Source organism: Chionomys nivalis, chromosome 7 (genome assembly GCF_950005125.1).
Source record: "Chionomys nivalis chromosome 7, mChiNiv1.1, whole genome shotgun sequence".
In the NCBI taxonomy this organism is placed as follows: domain Eukaryota; kingdom Metazoa; phylum Chordata; class Mammalia; order Rodentia; family Cricetidae; genus Chionomys; species Chionomys nivalis.
The window spans coordinates 13,933,930-13,958,397 of record NC_080092.1 but is presented as its reverse complement, the minus strand read 5'-3'; the positions used below and the strand labels follow the sequence as shown (position 1 = coordinate 13,958,397).

General features: G+C 45.7%; 2 protein-coding genes and 1 non-coding gene across 4 annotated transcripts; 1 reads left to right on the top strand and 2 right to left on the bottom strand.

Annotated features, from left to right (window-relative positions):
• Positions 1–3,542: 3,542 nt before the first annotated feature.
• LOC130878882 (small nucleolar RNA SNORA33) lies at positions 3,543–3,673 on the bottom strand. The gene has a single exon (XR_009057498.1). It is a non-coding gene; the product is annotated as a small nucleolar RNA SNORA33 (small nucleolar RNA).
• A 630-nt stretch (positions 3,674–4,303) lies between these two features.
• LOC130878224 (60S ribosomal protein L7a-like) lies at positions 4,304–5,131 on the bottom strand. The gene has a single exon (XM_057776066.1). The coding sequence runs from the start codon at positions 5,117–5,119 to the stop codon at positions 4,319–4,321; it is 801 nt and encodes a 266-aa protein (XP_057632049.1). The 5' UTR covers positions 5,120–5,131; the 3' UTR covers positions 4,304–4,318.
• A 14,121-nt stretch (positions 5,132–19,252) lies between these two features.
• Positions 19,253–23,660, top strand: Nme4 (NME/NM23 nucleoside diphosphate kinase 4). Of its 2 annotated transcripts, none has more exons than XM_057775409.1 (5): positions 19,253–19,471; positions 20,926–21,059; positions 21,238–21,339; positions 21,469–21,581; positions 22,075–23,234. In XM_057775409.1, the coding sequence occupies exons 1-5, from the start codon at positions 19,387–19,389 to the stop codon at positions 22,115–22,117; spliced, it is 477 nt and encodes a 158-aa protein (XP_057631392.1). In that variant the 5' UTR covers positions 19,253–19,386; the 3' UTR covers positions 22,118–23,234. The 2 variants fall into 2 exon arrangements, with proteins under 2 accessions (XP_057631392.1, XP_057631391.1); XM_057775408.1 differs by lacking the exon at positions 22,075–23,234 and adding an exon at positions 23,266–23,660 and having other exon boundaries at positions 19,258–19,471.
• Positions 23,661–24,468: the final 808 nt, after the last annotated feature.

The window sequence follows — 24,468 nt, the reverse complement described above, 5'->3', positions numbered from 1 at the left end:
CTATAGTGTTTAGGAGGCTGAGGCAGGAGAACTGCTGAGAGTTCAAGGCCAGCCTGAGCTGTTACTGTGAGACTATTTCCAAAACAGATAAGAAAAATTTCTAAATCTTAACTTTACTAAAACAAACGTATTCATCCAAACCCAAATACTGTCTATTATTTCATAAAAAGATCATTTTCTGAGAAGAAAATATGAAGTACATATATTGTGTCATATTGATAATAAAGAATTTAAAAATTGTTCATTATGGGCCAGAGAGATGGCTCAGTAGCTAAGAGCACATGCTGCTATTGCAAAGAACCAGTGTTCAATCCCCAGAACCCGCATTGGGTGGCTCATCACTGTGATTCCAGTTCCATGGAGCTCAGACTCCTCTGGTCTCTCATGGTGTGCACATACCTGATGGAGGAGGGTCATCTTTCTATCTGTTGCTTTCATTGGTTAATTAATAAAGAAACTGCTTGGCCTCTGATAGGGTAGAATTTAGATAGGCAGAGTAAACAGAACAGAATGCTGGCAGAAAGAAGCCGAGTCAGTGGGTCACCATGATTCTCTCACTCCAGACAGACGCAGGTTAAGATCTTTCCTGGTAAGCCAGCTCGTGGTGCTACACAGAATATTAGGTTAATCAAAGATATGAGAATTAGCCAATAAGAGGCTAGAACTAATGGGCCAAGCAGTGTTTAAAAGAATACAGTTTCCGTGTAATTATTTCCGGTAAAGCTAGCCGGGAGCTGAGTGGTGGGACGCAGCCCCGCTGCTCCTTCAACACATACCCACACACATACAGACATACATTCTCATGGCGTGCACATACCCACACACATACAGACACACATTCTCATGGCGTGCACATACCCACACACATACAGACACACATTCTCATGGCGTGCACATACCCACACACATACAGACACACATTCTCATGGCGTGCACATACCCACACACATACAGACACACATTCTCATGGCGTGCACATACCCACACACATACAGACACACATTCTCATGGCGTGCACATACCCACATACATACAGACACACATTCTCATGGCGTGCACATACCCACACACATACAGACACACATTCTCATGGCGTGCACATACCCACACACATACAGACACACATTCTCATGGCGTGCACATACCCACACACATACAGACACACATTCTCATGGCGTGCACATACCCACACACATACAGACACACATCTCATGGTGTGCACATACCCACACACATACAGACACACATTCTCATGGCGTGCACATACCCACACACATACAGACACACATCTCATGGCGTGCACATACCCACACACATACAGACACACATTCTCATGGCGTGCACATACCCACACACATACAGACACACATCTCATGGCGTGCACATACCCACACACATACAGACACACATCTCATGGCGTGCACATACCCACACACATACAGACACACATTCTCATGGCGTGCACATACCTACCCATACACATACACACATTCTCATGGCGTGCACATACCCACACACATACAGACACACATTCTCATGGCGTGCACATACCCACACACATATACAGACACACATGCACTCTAATGACAAAACTGAATTAAATCATTTCATCATTCATATATGCACCATGGGTGGGGTGAATGTGCCTTAGAGTGCACGTGGCAATCAGAGGACAACTCTGTAGGCTTGGTTCTCTCCTTCCACGTTCATGCAAGGTCAGAGGATCAAACTCAGGTTGTCAGCCTTGCAAGACAAGTGCCTTTCCCTGCTAAGACATCTCATTGGCCCCAGATTATTTTGTTTTTATAAATTGTTTCCTCCCCTCAATTCCTGAATGTGTGTGTTAGATGTGCTTGTGTGTGGGTATAGGCACCTGTGTGCCAGCATGGAGGACAGAGAAGAGTGTAGGTGTTCTCTACTCCATAGCTCTCTGATTTATTCTTCTGTGATGTGTGTGTGTGTGTGTGTGTGTGTGTATCACTGGTCTTGCTCTGTTTCTCCCCGGCAGCCAGCAAGCGTCAGAGAGCATTGGGATTACAGGCACATATTAGACAAATAGCTGGCCTGGTGTGTGGGTGGTAGGATGTGAACTCAGGTCTTCCTGGTTGCACAGCAAATACTTAACCACTGAGCTAGCTTTTCAGACCCTTTCCCACCCCTTCTCTGCACAGAGATTTCCACCACAGAGGATGCCCTACTCTGCTACAACACTTTATTTTGTTTTTTTATTTTTATTTGTTTTTTAGAAACAGGGTTTCTCTATAGCTTTGGAGCCTGTTCTGGAACTAGCTCTTGTAGACCAAGCTGGCCCCAAACTCACAGAGATCTGCCTGTCTCTGCCTCCGGAGTGCTGGGATTAAAGGCGTGCGCCACCACCGCCCGGCTTTTTTTGAAAATTCTTCTAGCTTTTCTTTTTTGTTGTTGTTGTTTTTTGTTTTTTTGTTTTTTTGTTTTTTTGAGACAGGGTTTCTCTGTGGCTTTGGAGCCTGTCCGGGAAGACCAGGCTGGCCTCGAACTCACAGAGATCTGCCTGCCTCTGCCTTCAGAGTGCTGGGATTAAAGGCATGCACCACCACCGCCTTGATCTTTTTTTTTTTTTAGTTATATATGGTTGGTAAGTGATTTTAATCCCAGCACCTGGAAGGGATGAGGCAGGCAGATTTGAATCTCTGTGAGTTCCAGGAGAGCCAGAACTACACAGTGAGACCCTGTTTGAAAAACAAAATGAAACAAAAAAGCAAGGTCTAAGGTCTCTCCAGCTTTCTTTTTTTTTTTAAATTTACTTATTTATTCATTATGTATACAATATTCTGCCGGCATGTATGCCTTCCCGCCAGAAGAGGGCACCAGATCTCATAGATTGTTGTGAGCCATCATGTGGTTGCTAGGAATTGAACTCAGGACCTCTGGAAGAGCAGCCAGTGCTCTTAACCTCTGAGCCATCATCTCTCCAGCCCAGACCACATCTTTAAAGAAAATATATTCATTGGAGAGTCTAGCTTACAGTTCAGAGGTTCCGTTCATTATCATGGTGGGGAGCATGGCGACACACAGGCAGACATGGTACTAGAGAGGTAGCTAGGAGTCCTACATCTTGTAGGCAACAGGAGGTTGATTGAATGTTGCACTGAAGCCTGGCAGTGGTGGCACATGACTTTAATCTCAGCACTCGCAGGCAGAGGAAGGTGGATCTCTGTGAGTTTGAGGCCAGCCTGGTTTACAAAGCTAGTTACAAAGAAACCCTGTCTCGCAAAACAAAGCAAAACAAAACGCCACACTGAGCAAGGCTTGACCTCAAAGTTTGCCCCAGAGTGACCCACTTCCTCCAAATCTACACCCACTCCGACAAAGCCACACCTCCTGCTGGTGCTGCTCCCTGTGAGATTATGGAGGTCAGTTACATTCACACTGCCGCAGTCTGTATCATCACGCTTGCCTATTGCACATTTCTTCTTTAGAAAAATTAGATGCGAATCACTCATTCAATATTAAGTTCTTTTAACTATAACTAATTCCGTCTTCAGTGCTTCCCAGCTTTATAATACTGTAGGCATTTTCAGGGACCTTACAGACTTCAGCTGTCCTTAAGGCTTGTAACACGGCATCACCAGTGCCTGTGTTTTCTAAATTTCTGCAGAAACACACGGAGATAAGCAGATCAATTGGCTGGTTCTCTTTCTTTCTTCTTTTCTTTTTGTGTTTTATTTAATATGTATGGATATTTTGCCTACATGTATATCTAGTGCCTGGTGATAGTGGAGGCAAGAAAAGGGCATTGGATTCCCTGGAACTGGAGATACAGACAGGTGTTAGCCATCATGCAGGTGATGGGAGCCAAACCCAGGGCCTCTGAACGAGCAGCCAGTGCTCCTAACCCCCGAGCCATCTCGCCAGGCTTCCTACTGGAGCTCTTAAAAGAACCCATTTCTGGGTTGGAGTTGGTTCCATGGTTAAGAGCAGTTATTTGTGCTTCTTCTTCTTTTTTTTTCAAGACAGGGTTTCTCTGTAGCTTTGGAACCTGTCCTGGAACTAGTTCTTGTAGACCAGGCTGGCCTCAAACTCACAAAGATCCACCTACCTCTGCCTCCCGAGTGCTGGGATTAAAGGCGTGCGCCACCACTGCCTGGCATATTTGTTCTTTTGAAAGACCTTGGTTGGATTCTCGGCACGCACATGGAGACTTACCACTTTTTTGAGCACCAGGCATGCGTGTGGCACATGGACATATGTGTAGACAAAGCACTCATATGAATAAAATACATTTTTTTAGATGGAAGTTTTATAATTATATTTATGCACAGAAAACTCAGCAGTACATTTAACCCAGTTTAGTGGCGAGTTCTTTGGCCTTTGCCTTTTCCAGCTTGGCAATTCGAGCCACAGATTTAGGACCCAGGACGTTGCCTCCCCAGTGGCGGCGGATCTCATCATATCTGTCGTTGTAATTGGTCCTAATAGCTTCCACCAGCTTGGCCAGAGCATCCTTGTCTTCTGAGTTAACCTGTGTGAAGGCAACAGTGGTGCACGTCTTCCTGTGGACCAGCCGTCCCAGCCTGGCCTTTCCCTTGATGATGCAGTAGGGGACCCCCATCTTGCGACACAGGGCAGGCAGGAAGACCACCAGCTCAATGGGGTCTACGTCGTGGGCAATCACCACCAGCTGAGCCTTCTTGTTCTCTACCAAAGTGGTGACTGTATTGACGCCCGCTCGAAGGACAGGTGGTCTCTTAGTTGGGACATCCCCTTTGCCGGCAGTTTTCTTCTCAGCACGGGCCAGCAGCCTCTGCTTCTTTTCCTGCTTGGTCTCTGGCCTGTACTTGTGGGCAAGTTTAAGCAACTGGGTAGCTGTTTGCCGGTCCAGGGCCTGGGTGAACTGGTTAATGGCAGGAGGAACTTTGAGGCGCTTATAGAGGATGGCCCTCTGCCGCTGCAGCCTGATGTAGCGGGGCCATTTGACGAAGCGTGTGAGATCTCTCTTGGGCTGGATGTCCTGCCCAATGCCGAAGTTCTTAGGCCTCTTCTCAAACAAAGGATTCACCACCTTCTCCGCCTCCTGCTTCTTCACGACGGCGGGGGCCGGGGCCACCTTCTTCCCCTTGGCCTTCTTTCCCTTGGGCATCTTGCCGGGCTGGAGGAGAGAGCTGAATAAAATACATCTTAAAAAACCCCAAAAAAGTACCCATGTGGTGGTTTGAGTAGGTATGGCCCCCATAGACTTGTTTGAGCAAGTCTTTGACACGTGTTTGAGCACTTGACTCATAGGGAATGGCACTCTTAGGAGATATGACCTAGTAGGAGTGGGTATATGTCATGGTCCAGGACCAGCCTGGACCATAAATTATCTCTCGGACCAGCAGGAAGGCATGAGAATAAAGACATAATTCATATGACCTTATCGGGAGGGAGTTTTCAGGGATCCCTCGTGAAGTCCTGAATTCTCATCCTGAAAATCTTCTGCATTTATTCTCCAAACAGCTTTTATACCAAAATGTAAACTGAGGGGGAAGTCCATTAGCATTCTGTTTCCTAGGTAGCCGGGAGAATCCACACCTTCCTATGCCCATTTTGTCACGTCTTCCTATCTATGCCTGCTCTGTCACATAGACTGAATTAACATCTCTTTCCCAGGCGACCTCCCAAATTACAAAGCAGGAGCAGAGCGATGTTAGTATATCCTGACCCTTTGTTTAGGATGGTGTCAGTTTGTCTGGAAAGGCTAGGTGACCACCTTCTGTGTGGCAGGTGCAAACTATGGCCTGAAAGTCTGGCCGCCATATAGTGTAGAATATAGACCTGTATAATATGGCCTTACAGGTATAGCCTTGTTGGAGGAAGTTTGTCACTGTGTGGAGTGGGTGTTGAGGTATAGGTGTCTTATATGCTTAAACTATGCCCATTGTGACACACAGCTGCTTCTGCTTCCTGTGGATCAAGATGTACCATTCTGGGGCTGGAGAGATGACTCAGTGGTTAAGAGCACTGGCTGCTCTTCTAGAGGTCCTGAGTTCAATTCCCAGCAACCACATGGTAGCTCACAACCATCTATAGTGGGATCTGATGCCTTCTTTTGGCATGAAGTCAACAGAGCATTCATATATATAAAATAAATACATAAATCTTTTTTAAAAGATTTTATTTATTTATTATATATACAGTGTTCTGCCTACATGTATGCCTGCATGCCAGAAGAGGGCACCAGTTCTCATTGTAAATGGTTGTAAGCCACCATGTGGCTGCTGGGAATTGAACTTAGGGCATCTGGAAGAGCAACCATTGCTCTTAACCTCTAAACCATCTCTCCAGTTCAAATACATAAGTCCTAAAAAAAAAAAAAAGTAGAACTCTCAGCTATTCTTCATTATCATGTCTGCCTGCATGCTACCATGAAGATAATCCACTAGCTCCTAAAACTGCAAGTCAGTCCCAATTAAATGTTTTCCTTTATAAAAGTTGCTATGGTCATTGGTCATAGTGTTTCTTCACAGCAATAGAAAGCCTAACTATACGCTGGGCGGTGGTGGCACATACTTTTAATCCCAGCACTCAGGAGGCAGAGGCAGGCAGATCGTTGTGAGTTCGAGGCCAGCCTGGTCTACAAGAGCTAGTTCCAGGACAGGCTCAAAGCTACAAAGAAACCCTGCCTCGAAAAATTAAAAGAGAGAGAGAGAGAGAGAGAGAGAGAGAGAGAGAGAGAGAGAGAGAGAGAGAGAGAGACAAAGCCTAACTAAGACAGAAATTGGTACCAGGCGTGGGGTATTGCTATGATAGGCCTAGCCATGTTTTTGTTTGGAAAAATTTGAACTTTGAGAGTTTGTGTTAAGAAAGCAGTGGAATGCTTTTAAGTGCTGCTTAATGGTCCATACTAGTAGGACCGCTGAAGACAATGGTGCTAAGGAGGATTTGAACTGTGAGAGCCTGGCTCAAGAGGTTCCAGAGGAGAAGAGTTTTAGTATGTTGTCTAAAGATCATTCCTGTGATAGTTTGGTGAATTGGTTGCTTTTTGTGCTGTCCAAAGTGTCTGCTTGTGGCTAAAGAGTTTTGGATTAATTCCACTGGCAGAGGAACTCTCAAAACATCCTAGTATAGACTCGGTCATGTGGTTGTTGGTGTTAACTATACACATTTTGTTTTGTTTTATTTTGTTTTTTTGGGGGGGAAGTTTCAAGACACGGTTTCTCTGTGTAGCTTTGGTGCCTGTCCTGGAAATTGCTCTATAGACCAGGCTGGCCTTGAACTCACAGAAATCTGCCTGCCTCTGACTTCTGAGTGCTGGGATTAAAGGCGTATGCCACCACTGCCCAGTTATTTATTCATTATAAATCTAATGAAGATTTATGGTGAAAAGGAGCAAACGGAACAAGTAAAAGCACAAAACGTACAGATTAAAGAGAAAAGGGGCCAAAAGGGAGTAGAATGCAGCTATGTCCTGTGTTCAAGGAGATAAACAGAGTAATAAGTGGAATATAGGGAGTAGTGATCTCAAGACAAGACCCCACCCAGCTGAACTTCCAATTTGGGAAAAGGAATTAAAGAGCAGCCTAAATCCAAGCATGGTGGTGAGTGCCTTTAATCCCAGTATTCAGAAAGTAGAAGCTGGCAGATCTCTGAGTCTGAGAGATCTAACTTGAGAGATCTGGTCTACAGATCAAGTTACAGGATGTAGGAGGAGGGCTGCTTGTTTGTTCCCAGCTGCCTGGCTAGCTTAGTCCTGAAATAACCACACAGAAACTGTATTAATTAAATCACTGTTTAGCCCATTAGCTCTAGCTTCATTTTTTTTTTTTTTTTTTTTTGGTTTTTTCGAGACAGGGTTTCTCTGTAGCATTTGTGCCCATCCCAGAACTAGCTCTTGTAGACCGGGCTGGGCTCGAACTCCCAGAGATCCGCCTGCCTCTGCCTCCCAAGTGCTGGGATTAAAGGCGTGCACCACCACTGCCCGGCTAGCTCTAGCTTCTTATTAGATAACTCTTACATCTTAATTTAACCCATTTCTATTAATCTGTGTAGCACCACGAGGTTGTGGCCTATCAGCAATGTTTCAGCGTGTCTATCTCTGGTGGCAGATCCATGGCGGCTCTCTAACTTGGTCCTTCTTTCTCCCAGCATTCATTTCTGTCTTCCTCACCTATCTAAGTTCAGTTCTATCAACAGGCCAAGGCAGTTTATTTATTAATGGTAATCACAGCACACAGAGGGGACTCCCACATCACTTCCCCTTTTCTGCTTAAATAAAAATGAAGGTTTTAACTTTAACATAGTAAAATTACATATAACAAAACAGTTATCAAACAAGAATTACAGTTACAATATTTCTATTTGCTTTATCTTTTATCATAACTAAGTAAAACTTAACTGTAACTATAAATTTCTTCAACCCCATCAAAGACTCCAGAAGGATATAATATTACCTAAGTAAACAGAAAGTACATTGTAAGCAACTTCCAAAACTCTAGAATTGACAGAGACATCTCATTGCTTGGACAGTCACCCAAAGTTCTTTTGTTTTTTTTTTTTGGTTTTTCGAGACAGGGTTTCTCTGTGGCTTTGGAGCCTGTCCTGGAACTAGCTCTGTAGACCAGGCTGGTCTCAAACTCACAGAGATCCGCCTGCCTTTGCCTCCCAAGTGCTGGGATTAAAGGCGTGCGCCACCATTGCCCGGCCCCAAAGTTCTTTTATATCATTGGGGCATCCATCTTCAGCCTACAGGCCCATAGTATCCAGCAGACTTTTCCATGAAGCAGGAAATTTCAAAGACAGTTCCACCTATATTGGTAGTTTTCAGTCACTTTCTTCTGTGTCCTGCAGAATGTCTAGCAGACTCTTTTGTGTAGCAAGAACCCTGAAGGACCATCTCACCTTTAGACAAGTTCAACAGCCATTACTCTGTGAGTCCTACACGTCCAGTTCAGCAGTCCAGGCAAGAGCAGTTTCTTGCCCAAATGGCTAACCGACTCCATAAGGAGCCTCTTCGATGCCCATCTTCCTCTTGAAGTAGTTTGTGCTGCCAGGAGCAAACGTGTCTCATTGTCATGAAAAGTCCTACGTTATTAAAACATTTTAAATACCATATTCTGAAGGTCTCTGAAAGATTTGAAGAATGCCTATCTAACGAAAATATATCTCTATACACCTAGAAAATCTAACTAACATGACTACAAGCTTGACTACTATATATCAGTATCTATTAACTTATATTTCTTGATCCGGGCAGTGGTGGCACACGCCTTTAATCCCAGCACTCGGGGGGCAGAGACAGGCGGATCTCTGGGAGTTCGAGGCCAGCCTGGTCTACAAGAGCTAGTACCAAAGCTACAGAGAAACCTTGTCTCGAAAAATCCAAAAAAAAAAAAAAGAAAGCAAGAAACGAAAAAAAACCCTTATATTTCTTAATTATACATTACATTTTTAAATGAGCTACAAAAACACAATACCTTCATTAAGATCAGAAATACATGCACATATAACAAAATTGACCTTAAATTTGTATCAATAAACCAAGATCTATACCAATGCAAATTATTCATATATATATTAATCATATCCCCCTTTAATTGTAAACAAACCTTTATAGACAATATTTGGGAACATGGACATACTTCTGTCCATACTACTTCCTGCTGTTTGGGGGAGTTGTTAATCAGGTCTTTCATGGTGTATCCTATGTGTTAGGTTCATCTCAGTCAGCAGCTCAGTGAAGTAATTTTTTGAGGGTGTTCATGGCAACGTTTCAGGAGGCCATGGTCTATCAAACCACACCAATCTGAGAGCAATCCACAGGTTCTCATCCTCTGTGGAAATAAGAGAAGAACCTCTTTTCCAAAGCAACTTATCTTTAGACACAAATTCTGAAGTCAAGATACCTTTATAATATACATGCTGGTTTAGCATAGCAGCCCATACAATAAAATGTCTCTTCATACTTAGCTCCTTCACAGTCAAAAAAAAAAAAAAATCAAAGAAAACATAACAATATACACAATCCAGACTCTGTGAATTTTCCATCTTTACATGACTTATTTTTCCTTACTTCTTTTAATCTATGACTATCTGTACTCTGTCTCTTTAGAGATTCTACCCCCCCTTTTTAAGCATTAACTTTATGACTCTCTCTATTCCTTTTCTTCTCTCTTCCAAGCCTACATACATTTATCCAACACTATGACTCATTTACAGGTCTTTTTATCTGGATTTGTCTTTATTTCATATCTGTAATTATTTTCTGACCACAAGTGCTTCTTAAAATGATAAGCACTTCTTAAAACTTAAGCTGCGACATTATTAGGAGAAATATGGCAGTGCCTGCTTGCTGCAGTCTAAAACTTAAGTAGTGCCATTAGTATGATATATTATACAGTATCGCATGGTGGAGCTGCTCACTGCTGCCTCTGAGAGACATGCACAGTGACACATCTCTAGGCACACAGCCGGTCTATGCCGCCCTTAAGCAAGCTGCAGCAGTCAAATGCTCTGTAGCCGAACCTCCTGCCCAAAAGTGTCAGAGCTTGCACTGGCAGTGGCCCAGAAAGCCGGCATTTTAAAACTGCCACTTTTTTCCTGCTACAGCTGAATCAAGAAAATCTCTTAAAGGAGCTGTGGCACACTGCCAGCAAACAGCAAGAAGCTGTGTTAAACTCTGTATTTTTGTGTCTAGAATTCTTTTTCAAACTCTCTCAGGTTTTAAGTGGATTTAGCTCGCCACGTGGGCACCAATCTGTAGGAGAATAGCCCGCTTGTTTGTTTCCAGCCACCCAGCTAGCTTAGCCCCAAAATAACCACACAGAAACTGTATTAATTAAACCACTGCTTGGCCCATTAGCTCTAGCTTCTTTTTTTTTTTTTTTTTTTTTTTTTTTTTTTTTTTGGTTTTTCGAGACAGGGTTTCTCTGTGGCTTTGGAGCCTGTCATGGAACTAGCTCTTGTAGACCAGGCTGGTCTCGAACTCACAGAGATCCACCTGCCTCTGCCTCCCGAGTGCTGGGATTAAAGGCGTGTGCCACCACCGCCCGGCTTTTTTGTTTGTTTGTTTTTTTTTTTTTTTTTGGTTTTTCGAGACAGGGTTTCTCTGTGGTTTTGGAGCCTGTCCTGGAACTAGCTCTGTAGACCAGGCTGGTCTCGAACTCACAGAGATCCACCTGCCTCTGCCTCCCAAGTGCTGGGATTAAAGGCGTGCGCCACCACCGCCCTAGCTCTAGCTTCTTATTGGCTAACTCTTACATCTTAATTTAACCCATTTCTATTAATCTGTGTAGCACCACGAGGTTGTGGCCTATCAGCAATGTTTCAGCGTGTCTATCTCTGGTGGCAGATCCACGGCGGCTCTCTAACTTGGTCCTTCTTTCTCCCAGCATTCATTTCTGTCTTCCCTACCTATCTAAGTTCAGTTCTATCGACAGGCCAAGGCAGTTTCTTTATTTATTAATGGAATCACAGAACACAGAGGGGATTCCCACATCAACAGGACAGCCAAACTTGGGAAGTGAAGAAAACCATTGAATACAGAAAATTGGCTGGGCCCTTGTGGTGCACACCTTTAATCCCAGCACTTGGGAAGCAGAGCCAGATGGATCTCTGTGAGTTCAAGGCCAGCCTGGTCTACAGAGGGAGTTCCAGGACAACTAGGACTGTTACACAGGGAAACTGCATTGAAAGAAAGGAAGGAAGGAAGGAAGGAAGGAAGGAAGGAAGGAAGGAAGGAAGGAAATTGGTGAAACCGAATGCTGTAATTGAATGAGGGAGCCATGTTCCAGCCCTAGTAAGCAATAGAACTCAGCAGCTTTGACCATGTGGTTCTGGCTTTAGAGTCAAGGATAGTGGCTCTTCAAAGGCATTATGGGATCTCTCTCTCTCTCTGAAACTAAGGAAAACCATTGAGTTCAGGTGTATGGCAGGGGTGTTCCTACATGGAGACCAGAGAGGCCATTGTGTGAAGCCATGAAGTTGAAGTCTGGATTGCCTTGGTGACCAATATGTTAGAGATGCCAGAGCCATGGGATACCTGCCGAGGAGAGAGGCTAACAGGGAGTGGAACCAGTCCAAGAAAAAGAAGTGTGTTTCAGTCAACAAAACTGAAATGAATTGGAGATCTGAAGAGCACTTGACATCAGACATGGAGACACAGAGTTTGATTGTTTGCCCGGATGGTTTTCGGTCTTGTTTTTGGTCCACTATTTTCTACTGTGCTCCCTTCTCTATGTTTTGGAATGGTAACATATATCATATATCCTGTGCCAATATATGTTAGAAATATGTGATCTGCCTTTTGATTTTGATTTTATAGGAGATTGCCGTTAAGAGATTGTATGAATCTCAGAAGAGAATTTTAACTTTAGACTTTTAAACAAGTTTGAGGCTAGAAGGTGGTGGTGCACGCCTTTAATCCCAGCACTCAGGAGGCAAAGGCAAGCCATCTCATAATGCAGGTGCACTACAGCCATAGTGCTGTAGGACACGTAGTACTGGCGCACACTACAGTGTCTCTTCACAGTACTAGAAACCCTAAGTAAGACAACCCACTTCTGGGAAGACCTCTCTGGGTATGCAGGTATTGCTTACTTACTAAAATAACAGAAAGTTCCAGTTTAAAAGGGCTTACGATCTGAGTGCAGCTGAATCCAGCGTTTTTTTTCTCTGTAAAGCGATTCCTGCCTCCATGCCTGTGGGTCATTATTCTGGTTCTGATTTTGCTCCAGCACAGGAGCAGCCAGTGTCCCCAAGATGCTAGTCCCATCGGGGAAGGATTTCAGTGTGGAACTGGAGGTTGCCTAGATCTTTTCTCCCATAATCATTTCGTAGACTCCTCTCATCTAAGAGGTTGATAGCCTTGGGTGTGATGCTACAGACCTGCAATCCCAGCACTTGGCAGACTAAGGCAGGAGGATTGCTCTAAACCCAGTCAAACGCTAACCAACCTTAAAGCCTGGTGTACTAAACAAGGGTTGAACTCTCTCTCTCACTGTGTAGCCCTGGCTGGGCCTAACTCTGTAGGCCACAATGGCTGTGAACTCACAGAGATCCACATGCTTCTCCGGAGTGTTGAGTTGAAAACTGTATGACATCATTCTTAGGCTTCTATTTATTGTGATTGTTGGTGTGTGCTTATGTGTGCATGACATGGACACGAGGCCCTTGGACAACCTTGGTGTCAGTTCCCAGCTTGCAGCTTTACGTGGATTCTGAGGACTGAACTCGGGCTGTTAGGTTTGCATCCTCTGGCAGCAAAGGCCTTTACTCAGCTGGCTTCTCACCAGCCCCTTTCTCCATTCTCTATTCACTTTCGGAAAATCACTGCTCTCATTTGCACGTCTTTGCTCATCTAGCAAATCTGAATCCCCGGATCACCACGTCTTGACACACTGCAATTTATTTTATTTATTTATTTATTTATTTATTTATTTATTTATTTGCCACATAGGATTTCCAATGTATAACAGTCCTGTTCTGAAACTCGCTCTGTAGACCAGGCTGGTCTTGAACTCAGAAGTCTGCCTGCCTCTGCCTCCTGAATGCTGGGATTAAAGATGTGTGCCACCATTGTCCAGCTTGTTTTATTTATAAGTATAAATACAATTAAAATGTTGATAATGTTAGATCCCAACTCTGGGATGCTAACTCCTCAGGAGGGTCGCCCCAAGAAACCACTCACAGTCCGATTTGATGCAAAAGCAAAAGGAAGTTTATTCTTGTTTGCGCAAACAGGCTCCTCAGCCGTGCCAGGAAGAGAAGCCCCGGCTTGCTATTACAGGCTACTTTTAAAGGCAAAAAAAACACATATCCAGGGAGGGGGGTAGAGTGGGTTATTGTCAAATGCAGGAATTGACTCATTTTAAGGGCATTTACTATGACTGGTTATGTCAAAGGCGGGAGAGGCGGTTGCTGGGTCAGGCAAAGGACAGGGAAGCACCTGCAGGTTGTTGGAAAACACCTAACGTTCTCGTCCACAGGCAGGGTGGGGTCATGACTAGTTCACAAAAACATGTTTTCTCTAGTTTGCAAAAACATGTTTTCTTAAAAAATAAAAAGTAATTTTGAAAAAAATCACTAGGATTTTATTGTTGTTTAGTATATAATTTGTTTGTTTGTTTGTTTTTCGAGACAGTTTCTTTGTAGCTTTGGAGCCTTTCCTGGAACTCGCTCTGTATACCAGGCTGGCCTTGAACTCACAGAGAACCGTCTGCCTCTAATTCCTGAGTGTTGGGATTAAAGGTGTGTACCACCACCGCCCCGTTTGTTATATATATATTTTTAAAAGATTTGCTCATTATATATTCAGTGTTCTGCCTGCACCTCTGAAGAGGGTACCGGATTTCATTACAGATGATTGTGAGTCACCATGTGGTTGCTGGGAATTGAACTCAGAACCTCTGGAAGAGCTGTCAGTGCTCTTAACCTCTGAGTCATCTCTCTAATCCCCAATATGATTTTTTTTTTACTCTCTCCTCCTCCATTCTAAGGTTAAAATTCAGGGTCTTATGCACCACTGAGCCACACCCCAAGTCCTTATGCTCCTTATTCATTCCCATTTTGTATAGTTTTATTAGGGTTCTCTGGAGGAACAGAACTGGTGAGATGTATGATGGGGTCAGTGAGATGGCTCAGCAAGTAAAGGAACTTGCTGCTAAGCCTAAAGACCTGAGTTCAATCTCCAGGACCCACATAGTGGAAGAAGCAATTCCTACAAGTTGTCCCATAACCTTCAGCTGTGCATAATGTCCTCAAATTCTCCTGCCTTTATACACACATACACACACATGCACGTATATATATATGCACAAAAAGTAAACAACTAAAAATGTAACAGGATGTGTGTGAGAGAGAAGGGGGTTATAAGAATGGCTTATAAGTGATAGGGCTAGGGAATCCAATAGGGGTCATCTAGGGAATCAATAGGGATCATCTAGGGAATCCAATAGGGATCATCTAGGGAATCCAATAGGGGTCATCTAGGGAATCCAATAGGGGTCATCTAGGGAATCCAATAGGGATCAGCTAGGGAATCAATAGAGGTCATCTAGGGAATCCAATAGGGTCATCTAGGGAATCCAATAGGGATCAGCTAGGGAATCAATAGAGGTCATCTAGGTAATCAATAGGGGTCAGCTAGGGAATCAATAGGGGTCAGCTAGGGAATCAATAGGGGTCATCTAGGGAATCCAATAGGGTCATCTAGGGAATCCAATAGGGTCATCTAGGGAATCCAATAGGGATCAACTAGGGAATCAATAGAGGTCATCTAGGTAATCAATAGGGGTCAGCTAGGGAATCAATAGGGGTCAGCTAGGGAATCAATAGGAGTCATCTGCAGACCAGAAGTGGTAAGAACGTTCAGTCCATGAAGCTAGTGCTACAGCAGTGCTGGCAGTCTGACAGATTTCTTAGAGGCCCTACAATTTTTTTTTCCAAGACAGTGTTTCACTGTTTAGGTCTAGCTGTCTCAGAACTTGCTTTGTAGACCAGACTGGCTTCGAACTCACAGAGATTCTCCTGCCTCTGCATCCTGAGTGATGGGATTAAAGGTGTGTGCCACCACTGCCTGGCTGTTTTTTTTTTAAATTATTTTTTAAAGATTTGTTTATTATTTTATGTGCATTGGTGTTTTGCCTGCGTGTATGTCTGTGGAGGGTGTTGGATCTTCTAGAACTGGAGCTGCAGACAGTGTGAGCTGCCATGTGGGTGCTGAGACTTGAACCCGGGTCCATTGGAAGAGCAACCATTGCTCTTAACTGCTGAGCCATCTCTCCAGCCCCTTTAATTTATTTTGTATGTATTTGTATGTGTTTGTACCTGTGTGAATTTGTGTACATCACATATGTGCAGGGGTCCTCAGAGACCAGAGGAGATCGAGTTCTAGAGGGTTGTGAGGCACCTTATAGGTACTGGAAACGGATCCAGTGTGCACAGCAGGAAATGCTATTAACTTCTTTTCTTTTCTTTTTATTTTTTGGTTTTTCGAGACAGGGTTTCTCTGTGGTTTTGGAGCCTGTCCTGGAACTAGCTCTGTAGACCAGGCTGGTCTCGAACTCACAGAGATCCGCCTGCCTCTGCCTCCCGAGTGCTGGGATTAAAGGCGTGCGCCACCACCGCCCGGCGAAATGCTATTAACTTCTGAGTCATCTGTCTGTGCTGATTTTTAAAGTTCACTGGGCTGTTTGAATTGGTTGATTAGTCCCTTTTTCAAATTCGAGAAATATAGGCATTTATTCCAATATTTTTCTCCCTGCTTCCCTTTCCTATTCTTGTGGAACTCTGATTTCCTTTTAGCCTTCTTTCCACCCCTGCTAAAGTTATTGCAGGAAGTGTTCGGGAATGAGGGCTGCTTCCATGAGGAGGGCCTGGGGTAGCTGCTCCCAACTGCCAGGTCAGTACACTGGTGGGAGGTACCAAAGGGAGCCTTCAAGCCAAAGTACAGTGATTGATGACCCCTGTCGCTGAACTGCTTGGAATGGGGCAAAGACACTTGTCTGGCCCCATGTTCCGGCACAAATGGACCTTGCCCAAGCTCACCACAGACCAGAATGTTCACTTGAGGTTGTTGTCTGCACCTTCCATCTTCTGGTTTATCAGTACCCAACATTCAAGGCATGATAGTTCATTTGTCCACTTCATGGTTAATCTTTTTTTTTCCCCTTTTAGGTCTTTCAAGACAGGATTTTTCTGTGTAACACCTACATGGAACTAGCTCTGTAGACTCACAGAGGTCCACCTGCTTCTGCCTCCAGACTGCTGGGATTAAAAGGAGTGCACCACCACTGCCCTTGGTAGTCAGTGTAATAGGATCTCACTCAAGTTATCTAAGAGATAAGCTGGTCTGGTCTGTGAGGCACTTCCAGGAAGGATTAACAGATAGGAAAGAACTTCCCCCAGAGGCTGCACCTTAGTTGAGGGAGGGGCAAATATAAAAAGATCAAAGACAAGAGCTGGGTTCCTCACTTGCTTGCCTCCTCTTCTTGGTGGTGTTGCTGCTGCTCCCATCACTGGCCAACACCAGACTCCAGTTTCTTCAGCGTTTCAACAAGAATTGAAGACTAGCTGGGATTAAAGGTGTTGCATCATTACCACCCGATTTTGAGATGAGTCTTAACCTGCAGCCTAGATTAGCCTAAAGCTCACTTTGTAGTCCTTGAATTTAAGAGACCCCTTAATGTTGGGAGTGCTGGCTTTCAAAACCAGTCAAGACCCTGCATTTATTATTATTATTATTATTATTATTATTATTATTATTATTATTATTAACTATTACTTTAATTTGTTTTTATTTATTTATTTGTTTGGCTGGTTGCTTGGTTGGTTTTTCGAGACAGGGTCTCTCTATAGCTTTAGAGCCTGTCCTGGAACTAGCTCTTATCGACAGGCTGGCCTTGAATTCACAGAGACTTGCCTGCCTCTGCCTCCTAAATGCTGGGATTACAGACATGTGCCACACCCAGCCAGTGCCAATGTTTTGTCAGAGAGAGAGAGAGAGAGAGAGAGAGAGAGAGAGAGAGAGAGAGAGTTGTGTATGCTTGTAGGCCAGAAGAGGGTGCCAGATTTCATTACAGATAGCTGTGAGCCACCATGTGGTTGCTGGGAATTGAACTCAGGTCCTCTGGAAGAGCACTCATCTCTGCAGTCCCGAGTGCCAATGCTTTTAATCCAGTACTTGGATGGAACTCTGTGAGTTGGAAGCCAGCCTGCTCTACATAGCTAGTTCCAGGCCAGCCAGATACACCATAAGACCCTATCTAAAGAAAGAAAAGGAAAAGAAAGAGAAGAAGAAAGAAAGGAGAAAAACATGTTAAATAATAATAATAAAATGGAGAAATAAAAAACCTGGGATACATGAGCTCTGTCTTGCTAAAAAACAAACAAACAAACCAAAAACCCTAAATAAATAAATAGACATGAATCCAAACATAGCAATAAAATTTAAATATTAATGGACTAAGTACTTAAATTAAAAGCAGAGAGACAGGAAGAGTAGTATGGGCCAGAGGCTGAAGCAAGAAGATAGCTTGAGCCCAGGAGTTGGAGTCAGGCTGGGCAACAGAAAGAGACCTCATCATTCCTCTCTGTTTTGTCTTTTTCCCATCAGTGCTGGGACTTAATGTAAGGTCTTTAACACAAATTCCTATTATGCATCCAGGCAGTTCAGTTCTTGAACCTAGCTATAACAGAACTTTTTTTTTTTTTTTTTTAGTTTTTCGAGACAGGATTTCTCTGTAGCTTTGGAGCCTGTCCTGGCACTAGCTCTTGTAGACCAGGCTGGCCTCGAACTCACAGAGATCCGCCTGCCTCTGCCTCCCGAGTGCTGGGATTAAAGGCATGCGCCACCACCGCCCGGCTAACAGAACTTTTTTATTTAATTTTGTTTATTTGGTTTATGTGTAAAGGTATTTTGCCTGTGTATATTTTACCTGGACACCACCTGTGTGCCTGGCCTCTAAGGAGGCCAGAGAAGGGTGTCAGATCTCCTAGATCTGGAGTTACAGATGGTTGTGAGCTACTGGGAATCAAACCCTACGCCTCTGGAAGGGCAGCCAGTGCTCTTAACCCTGAATCATCTCTCTGGTCCCAGCAGAATATTTTTTCAAGTTTAGACAGTTTGTGAGATCCTGTTTCAAAAAATAATAAATTAGCCAGGAGGCGGCAGCATATACCTGTAATCCCAGCACTCAGGAGGCAGAGGCAGGTGGATCTCTGTGCGTTCAAAGCCAGCCTGGTCTATACAGTAAGTTCCAGGACAGTTTCCAAATCTATACAGAGAAAACTTTTCTTGAAATAACCCCCCCCATCATCATCATGAATAAATAATTTGAGTCTAGTCTGGTCGAGCATTCTTGTAATGCCAGCACTAGGGGCATGAGAGGCATGAAGACCAAGAGTTCAAAGACAGCCTCTGCTATATATGGAGCTCAGGGATAACAGCAGGAATTATAAATAAAAAGTTTGAAAAGTTAAGGAGGGAACTGACAAGTAGTCTAACTGCTAAACCCAGCCAAACAGAGCCAATTGGTATTTACGAGGACTATTCTCCATGAAGTGTAACAACGTTCGCGCGTTATGAAGAGGTGTATAATCTAAACAGAGAATGAACAGTTGCATTTTTTTCTCTTTTTTTTGTCGCCTCCCCCCGCCCCCCCTCCCCGGCCCCGCAGTATTGAGGAGGTCGAGCACAAGGCTCTGCGCATGGCAGTCAAGCGCTCTGTCACTGAACTGTACCCTAGCCGGTTTCCTCCTCTATTTATTTATTTATTTTTTAACGGAAATTAAAGCTCGGATCCTGCCGACTCTTGGGGATCAGGGTGAGGGGCCCCACCGGGCCCCTTGGGGTGGAGGGGAGGAGGGGCGGGCCGAAGCGTGGTACCGCCCTCGCCCTGAGCGCGCTGCGTTCCGTGCCCGCCGGCCCGCGCCATGGGCTGCCTCTTTGGGCGCGCCGTGCTGCGGGCGTTGTTGTGCGGGCCACGCATTCCAGGCCTGCTGGTGCGCCCCAGTTCCGGTGAGTCCTGCACCCGTGGGGAGCTGGGCGGATGGGTTCCGCGCGGCCTTTGTTTGCCCACGTGCGACAGCCCAAGGCTTGGTTTTGTCCCGGAGGATCGTGCAAGCGCAACCCCCAACAGGGATCAGGGCTTTTAGCAGAAGAAAGCCAAACCCCAGGCGGGGAGACTAGCACACTCGTGGCTTCTAATGGTCTGTGTGTGTGTGTGTCGGGGGGGGGGGGGATCACGTTCTTGCCACAGAGTCGTTGTTCCCAAGGTATTGAAAGCCAACTTAAGCCACCAGAGCAGGCCTAAGACAACCCGGCCACTTTCTAGGGTCCCTGCGCTTGCAACACATTTATGGGGTGCTTTCTGAGAGCCAGATAATGCACCCTGGGAATTGAACAGTCTCATCAAGATACATGGCAGCAGAGCTCTGGGGTACCCAGGGTCCCCTGTCGTCTCGCAGGGTCCCCTGTTATCTCTGGTAGAACAAACGGGTATAATTCAGCCTGTTGAGTTGTAGTGGACACCCATTGTGGCCTGAGGATAGAGCCTGGTCCCTCCTTTCTAACTTAACTTGATGCTTCCTCTTTCTTTTTTTTTTTTTTTTTTTTTTTTTTTGAGACAGGGTTTCGCTGTGGCTTTGGAGCCTGTCCTGGTACTAGCTCTTGTAGACCAGGCTGGTCTCGAACTCACAGAGATTCACCTGCCTCTGCCTCCCAAGTGCTGGGATTAAAGGCGTGCGCCACCATCGCCCGGCGATGCTTCCTCTTTCTTTGGTACACTTTGTGAAACTAGTGGGGGCTAGGACCCTCTCAAAAGTAGAATTTAAGCCCTTAATCGCAGCACTCAGGAGGCAGAGGCAGGTGGATCTCTGAGTCCTAGGCCAGCTTGATTTTCAGAGTGAGTTACAGTTCACCCAGAGAAACCTTGTCTCAAAAACAAAAAACAAAACAAAGTAGCATTTCATCTTGGAGGAGACACTCAATGTCCTGGCAGTGGCATGGGGGTCACAGAATCAGAACAGTGTTCTCTTGAGAGGCAACCTGAATCCCCCGGCAGCTGAGTTCCTCTCCTGCAATGTGGTTTACTCCCCATCAAAGTCCTTCTCAATTCCCATCCCTTGGTCCCCAGCGCTCAGGACACCTGGAAGATTTCTCCACACCCAAAGGGTGAGCTCCCAGCGTGCAGGCCTGGGGTTCACACAGTGTGGCACCCCGGAGTCATCATTAACAGGCCTGGTTGCTCCTGAAGTTATCTGAGCCGTTTGGGGAAAACCATCTTCACCCTGGGCAGCTTCTGCTACTACCAGGGCAGCTCCCGGTCGTTTTTGTTCATCCAGACCTTCCTACTTGGTGGCAGGCACTTTCCAGTCCTGTGCTGTCTGAGCTCTGTCGGGGGATCTAGGTGGGACAGACCTGAGAATGTGGAGCGTCTTCACCCCTGACTTTTTCTTTTCTTTTTTTTACAGGAGGGCCTTCCTGGCCCCAGGAGCGTACCCTGATTGCGGTGAAGCCAGATGGGGTACAGCGGAGGCTCGTGGGGACTGTGATACACCGCTTTGAGAGGCGGGGCTTCAAGCTGGTAGGGATGAAGATGTTGCAGGTACCAGCCCTTGGCCCGTGTTGTCACTAGGGTCTCTTAGCACTGGCAGTTGCAAGGGTTGGAAGGTAACCATTCTGGGAGCTAGCTTCCGTAGCTGTGTCTGAAAGGTGTCCCAAACTCAGGACACTAATTGGGGCTTTACTCTCCCAGGGTTCTTCAAACCCCTCTTTCCACACAGGCACCAGAAAGCATCCTTGCTGAGCACTACCGGGACCTGCAGACGAAGCCATTCTACCCAGCCCTTCTCAGCTACATGAGCTCTGGGCCTGTGGTGGCCATGGTACAGCAGGGCAGGGGCAATGGAATGGGTGTGTGTGGGGGGTGTCTTCCCCTAAGCGAAAGAAAGGGCTTGGATTGAGCCCGCCTGGGGTCCCCCAACTTCTCTCCAACCCGCATGTCTGTGCTGCAGGTCTGGGAAGGGCACAATGTGGTCCACATCTCAAGGACCATGATAGGACACACTGACTCAACTGAGGCAGCCCCAGGGACGATCAGGGGAGACTTCAGTGTTCACATCAGCAGGTATGGAGGCCCCAACACCCTTGTGTCCCCATATAGGCTAAAGAAGGCTAGTTTAGGATGGCAGCTGGCACTTAAGACAGAGCCATGAAGCTGTGTGTGGGGGGTGCAGTACTCAGGAGACAGAGGCAGGTGGATCTCTGAGTGCAAGACCAGCCTGGTGTACAGAGTGAATTCCAGGATAGCCAGAGCTACACAAGAGAAACCTTGGGGTTTTTTGGGGGGAGAGGGGGGGCAGAGGAAGACAGATTCTTGAGAACTGGGTGTCTTGCTGGGTTGAAAGTTTCTGATAGTTGGGTGTTTACTATAAGATTGATTGATTGATTGATTTGAGATAAATTGTCAGGTAAGCCAGGCTAGCTTTGAGGTTATTAAGTAGTTCAGGTGTCTTGAACTCTTTATCTTCGGGCCTCTACCAACCTGAATGTTAACTTACAGTATGCTGCCTTGTCTGATTAAACCTTTTCCCCTGACTCTTTTTTTTCTTTCCAAACAGGGTTTCTCTGTGTAGCCCTGGCTGCCTGAAACTCACTTTGTAGATCAGGCTGGCCTCACAGAGATCCACCTGCCTCTGCCTCTGCCTCCCGAGTGCTGGGATTAAAGGTGTCTACAATCACACAGGGTGTTTACTGGCTGTTTAGTATTCTTTTTTTTTTTAAATATTTATTTATTTATTTATTATGTATACAATATTCTGTCTGTGTGTATGCCTGCAGGCCAGAAGAGAGCACCAGACCCCATTACAGATGGTTGTGAGCCACCATGTGGTTGCTGGGAATTGAACTCAGGACCTTTGGAAGAGCAGGCAATGCTCTTAACCTCTGAGCCATCTCTCCAGCCCGGCTGTTTAGTATTCTATTTTGGTCAACAACCATGAGGGATTGGCTCTGATGACCGGTAGGAAAAGGCAACTCTCAGAAGCTGGTGTATAGCCTGGCTTCTGAGCTTTCAAGAAACCAAAGCCAGGCTAGATACAAATTTCCAGCCCCTGTTACTGCCCACCCACTTTTCCTTCCTCCTTTCCCTCTTTTTTTTTTTTTTTCTTTTCAGATAGGATATCATGTAATCCAGGCTGGTTTCAAACTGATCCTCTTGCTGAGGATGACCATGAACTTGTAATCTTCCTGCCTCTACCTCCCAAGTACAGACATGCACTGCCATGCCTAGTTTATGTGGGACTGGGGATCAAAGTCAGGGCTTTCTGCATGCTAGACAAGCACTCTGTCAACTGAGCTGCATCTCTCATCTTCCTTCGTTTGTGTGTGTGTGTGTGTGTGTGTGTGTCTGTGCATGTACCTGCAGTGCCTGTGTAAGCCAGAAGAGGGTGTATTAAGATGCCCTGGAGCTGGAGTTATGGGTAGTTTGAAGCTGCCCTATTTTGGGTACTGGGAACCAAGCTCAGGTTCTCTGCAAGAGAATGCACTCTTCACTGCTGAGCCACCGCTCCAGCCCCCTCTCTTTTCCTTTCTGAGATGGGGTTTCCCTCTATAATCAGCCTGGCCTAGAACTCGAGGCTATCCTCCTGTCTCAGCTCCTCCAGTGCTGGTATTATAGGCCATGGCACCATAGCCCATTCCTTTCTCTTCTGTATGGTCACCTTGTTCCCTGACAGGGCAGGAGGCTGGAGGTGAATTGTCCCTGGGACCCCTCTCACTGAGGCATAGGCGTGCTTTTCCTCCTCCCACAGGAATGTCATCCATGCTAGCGATTCTGTGGAGGGTGCCCAGAGGGAGATCCAGCTGTGGTTTCAGAGCAGCGAACTGTTGAACTGGGCAGACGGCGGTCACCACAGCAGCTGCAGCCCAGCCTGAGGGTTTGAACTGCCCACTGTTCTTCAGGGTTCATCCATGACCAACTACCTCTGCCAACAAGAACCCAAGCCCATACCCTTCCCATCTTCCAAACCACACCCTGTCCACCTTTTGTCCAGCTCCAGCCCAGGGGAGTCCAAGCCTCAACTTTATGTGCCTTGTACCTTAAGCCAGCACAATATTGGATCATATCCTTCTATACCTAAGTGCCAGACAACCTTTTGGATATTGTCAGAGGTGATTTTGCCTGCCCAAGAGGAGAGACATTAAAATCTTCTGCTTTAAATGGGAATGGTATGCTTATTTCTGCTGTCTCAGCATTGTGTGCCCTTGCCTGGGGAGATGTGAAGAAAGAGTAACTCCATCCATTCCTACCTTGGAGAACCTGTGAGTTTACTGCACTGACAGAGACGTGGATGACGGTGAGGGCTTAGCTGCAGAAGCATGCATGACTTGAGAACAGCTGAACCACTACAAAGTCCCACCCTACAGGGGTAATGACATCAAGAAAACTGCATGGTAGAATCTTGCTTTCAGTTAACCTACCTCTTAAATACTCTAGCAAACCTGTCCCAAGACCCCCGAGAGTAGGAAGGAGTACTGGGTGGGGAATCTAAGGCAAGAGTCCACTACCCCATTCCTAGCTACCACTGTATTCTCCTTATTTTACTGATGTGACTGCAGAGACCAGCATCTTACAGGTTACCACTACAATGCCTGCTCCATCATGTCCAGTAGTCATATCTGGAGAAAACTGCTTTATTCCAGCACCCTAATGAGTGGTTTTTTTTATACATGGTGTAAACAGGCTTGAAGGTTATAGTTTTACTCTCCCATGAGAAGGAGCCCTTAACTTTGACAAATATATGAGCCAGGCAAGAGTGTGAGGCCAGGAGATGAAGAATCCAAACGGAGTTCCTTGGCTGCCGTTGTTGCAGCTTCTGCCTGTACGCTTTGATTTTTCTGAGAGAGGGTGGTGGCAAGGGATAGGTGGGGCCTAAGGCCTCTTCAAGGCACGGAGCCTGTGGGTGGGTAGGGGTGTCAGTCCTTGTGGGTATTGTGTCAGGTCTCCTGTGGTC